At 62.9% G+C, this 2,385-nt stretch overlaps 2 protein-coding genes across 2 annotated transcripts in view; one reads left to right on the forward strand and one right to left on the reverse strand.

Annotated features, from left to right (window-relative positions):
* EMIHUDRAFT_228095 (hypothetical protein) overlaps positions 1–144 on the forward strand; it is a gene marked incomplete at both ends in the record, with an annotated part of 823 nt that extends 679 nt beyond the window's left edge. Inside the window, one exon of the mRNA XM_005787203.1 lies at positions 125–144. Coding sequence (XP_005787260.1) covers positions 125–144 — 20 coding nt within the window. The remainder of the gene's footprint in view (positions 1–124) is intronic.
* A 278-nt stretch (positions 145–422) lies between these two features.
* Positions 423–1,827, reverse strand: EMIHUDRAFT_455467 (hypothetical protein; the record flags this gene model as incomplete). Its single annotated transcript, XM_005787204.1, has 3 exons — positions 423–886; positions 1,054–1,260; positions 1,342–1,827. 3 exons carry the CDS (start codon positions 1,825–1,827, stop codon positions 629–631), a joined length of 951 nt encoding a protein of 316 aa, XP_005787261.1. The 3' UTR covers positions 423–628.
* Between the last annotated feature and the right edge of the window lie 558 nt (positions 1,828–2,385).

A 2,385-nucleotide genomic window follows, 5' to 3' on the forward strand; every position in this document is an offset into this window, starting at 1 on the left:
GCTGTGCCGCTCGCCGAGGCCGCCTACCGACTCTTTGCGCGGCACCGCCTCTCCGTCACGGGGCGCCGCTCCCTGGGCGCCGCCACAGCTTGTAGGCCGCCGTCCGCTGCAGCGCCCGCCGCAGGCTCCGCAGAGCCGAAGTGAGAGGCTCACTTGGCGCCACCTCAGTGGACACCTCTCAGCGTCGCCACCAGCGCAGGCATGCTCGCCGGAGAAAATGCCACGCACGTCGATCCTAGAGAGGATACACGTCGCGCTCACCGCGCTCAAAAGGCGGCCCCTGTCGTGGTACGCGCCGGCGTGGGGAGAGAGAGCGAGACGAGGACTCGAGACGAGATATGTGTGGGGAGAGCCGAGACGTTCCTGGATCCTGCTTCCTCGTTTCGCACGCACGACGCACCGAGTGTGACCGAGCCCGCGGGGGTGTACCCGGCGCGTTAGGTGTTAGAATAATACGTAAACACAGGCGTGGCGGTACAGAAATAAACACTGGCACAAAACCGGACGCGCAACCGTGCTCCGCTGCTTGACGAGGGGACAGGACTTGAGTCTTGAGCGTCTCTCGCAGCCGCGGGGCGGGTTTCTCCATAATCGCACACAACATGCGTCTCAGGTTGAATTTCCAATTTCAGAGCTTGGGCAGCGGGAAGCTCTCCGGCGCCCACTCGATCGGGTTTGGGATGGAGAAAGTGTCGCCCTTGCCGAAGCCGAGCAGCGACTGTGCCGAGAGCTGGACAGGGAAGAAGCAGCCCATGCAGGCAGGCGTGATGCAGCCGAGGACGCGGAACTGGTTTTCAACGCCCTGCACGTGCATCTGGGTGAACTTGAGGTTGAGGTCGTTGGGCGCCTCGCCGTCGCCGCCAAACGGCCGCCACTCGCACTCTACCTGCTCACGGTGAGAGAGAGGTGGGAGAGAAAGGTGTGGAGAAAGAGGTGAGAGAGAGGTGTGAGGCGAGAGAGGTGTGGAGAAGTGGGTGTGAGAGAGAGGTGAGGGGAGAGAGGTGTGGAGAAAGAGGTGTGAGAGAGAGGTGAGGAGAGAGAGGTGTGGCCCGCCTTGATGTCCTCGAGCTTGGTGGTGAAGAGGCCGGCCGAGGCGGCCGGGAAGCACTGCGGCCCGCAGCAGAGCCCGTACATCACCCGCATCCGCAGCTGCTCCGCCGTCGAGAACTCCATCCTTGGCATCTCGAGAGAGAGCCGCAGCGGCCCCTGATTGGTCGCCATCGCGGCGAGCGAGTTTGGGTTGAGGTTCACGTTCTTCACCTGCGTCGCGCGCACGGGAGCCGCGGCTGCTCAGCCACCGGGTGGCAGTCCAGTCGGTGACACTCCACTCGGTGAGCAGACAGGCTCCTCCTCCCAACCTTTGGCTACGGCGGGCGCCTCGAGCGAGTGGATTTCCCCCACCACGTCCTCCTCCACGCCATCCGCCTTAGCGCCGGGCCAGTGGAAGCCCAGCTTGAGCCGCCCCAGCGTGATCGGAATGATAATTGGCGAGTCCTCGTTCGCTCGGGCTCGCAGCGCGTCATTCACCACCTTGGTGAGCATGCCTCGCTCGTTTGCCTGGTAGATGATGTCGTTGACGTACTTCTCGAGCTGCGGGCGGACGTGCTCGTTGGCCGCCTGGCCTGCGGCGTCGATCCAGCCGCCGACCGCGCCCTGGATGTCTGGCATCGGGACGCCCCAAAAGTCGCGAGACCTGGCCGACTCGTCCCGGTCGATCTGCGAGGGCTTGGGCGGGACGAAGTTGTTCTTCTCGCGCTTGAGCTGCACGTACTTCATGCTAGGCTTGGCCTTGGCCGGAGCGGCCTTCGTCGCAGCGGTGGCGCTCATGGTGGTGCAGCTGTGGGCGCGACTGGGCCGAAAGCCTCCCGTGAATCCTGCGCCGCGGTGGGAACGAGGAAGGATGACGCTGGAAAAGCGGCGCGTGGACAAAAGAATTCTGGCCCCCAGAAATTTTCTCGGGTACAACTAGGGCCGTCCTCCATCCCTCCCTTGTTCTCTTTTCTCTTTCTTTCTTTAGGAGCATCAATTAACACCACTATTGCTAAAAATCTCTCTCAGAGCTCAGACCTCAGTCCCACAGCCACAGATCTTCTAAAAATCTCTCAGCCACAGCGGCTCTGGACACACTCTGGAGCGGTGCCGGTTTCCCACCATTCCCAGCCGGTTTCTATTTGGGAATCTCCCTCCCGGGGGCGGGGGCGGGGGGCGGGGAGAGGAGACGGGCAGACGACAGCGCTTTCTCGGGACACGCGGGCGAAAAAAAAACGGCTTCGGGCTTGTTAGACCCCCTGTTGTGGGTTTCCGTCTTCCTTTCTCGGCTCTGAACTCCAATCGGCCCCCATCTCTCCCCTCCCCTCCCCTCCTCCCCCCTCTCTCCTCTCTCAT

This window comes from Emiliania huxleyi (assembly GCF_000372725.1).
Source record: "Emiliania huxleyi CCMP1516 chromosome Unknown EMIHUscaffold_144, whole genome shotgun sequence".
Lineage (NCBI taxonomy): Eukaryota > Haptophyta > Isochrysidales > Noelaerhabdaceae > Emiliania > Emiliania huxleyi.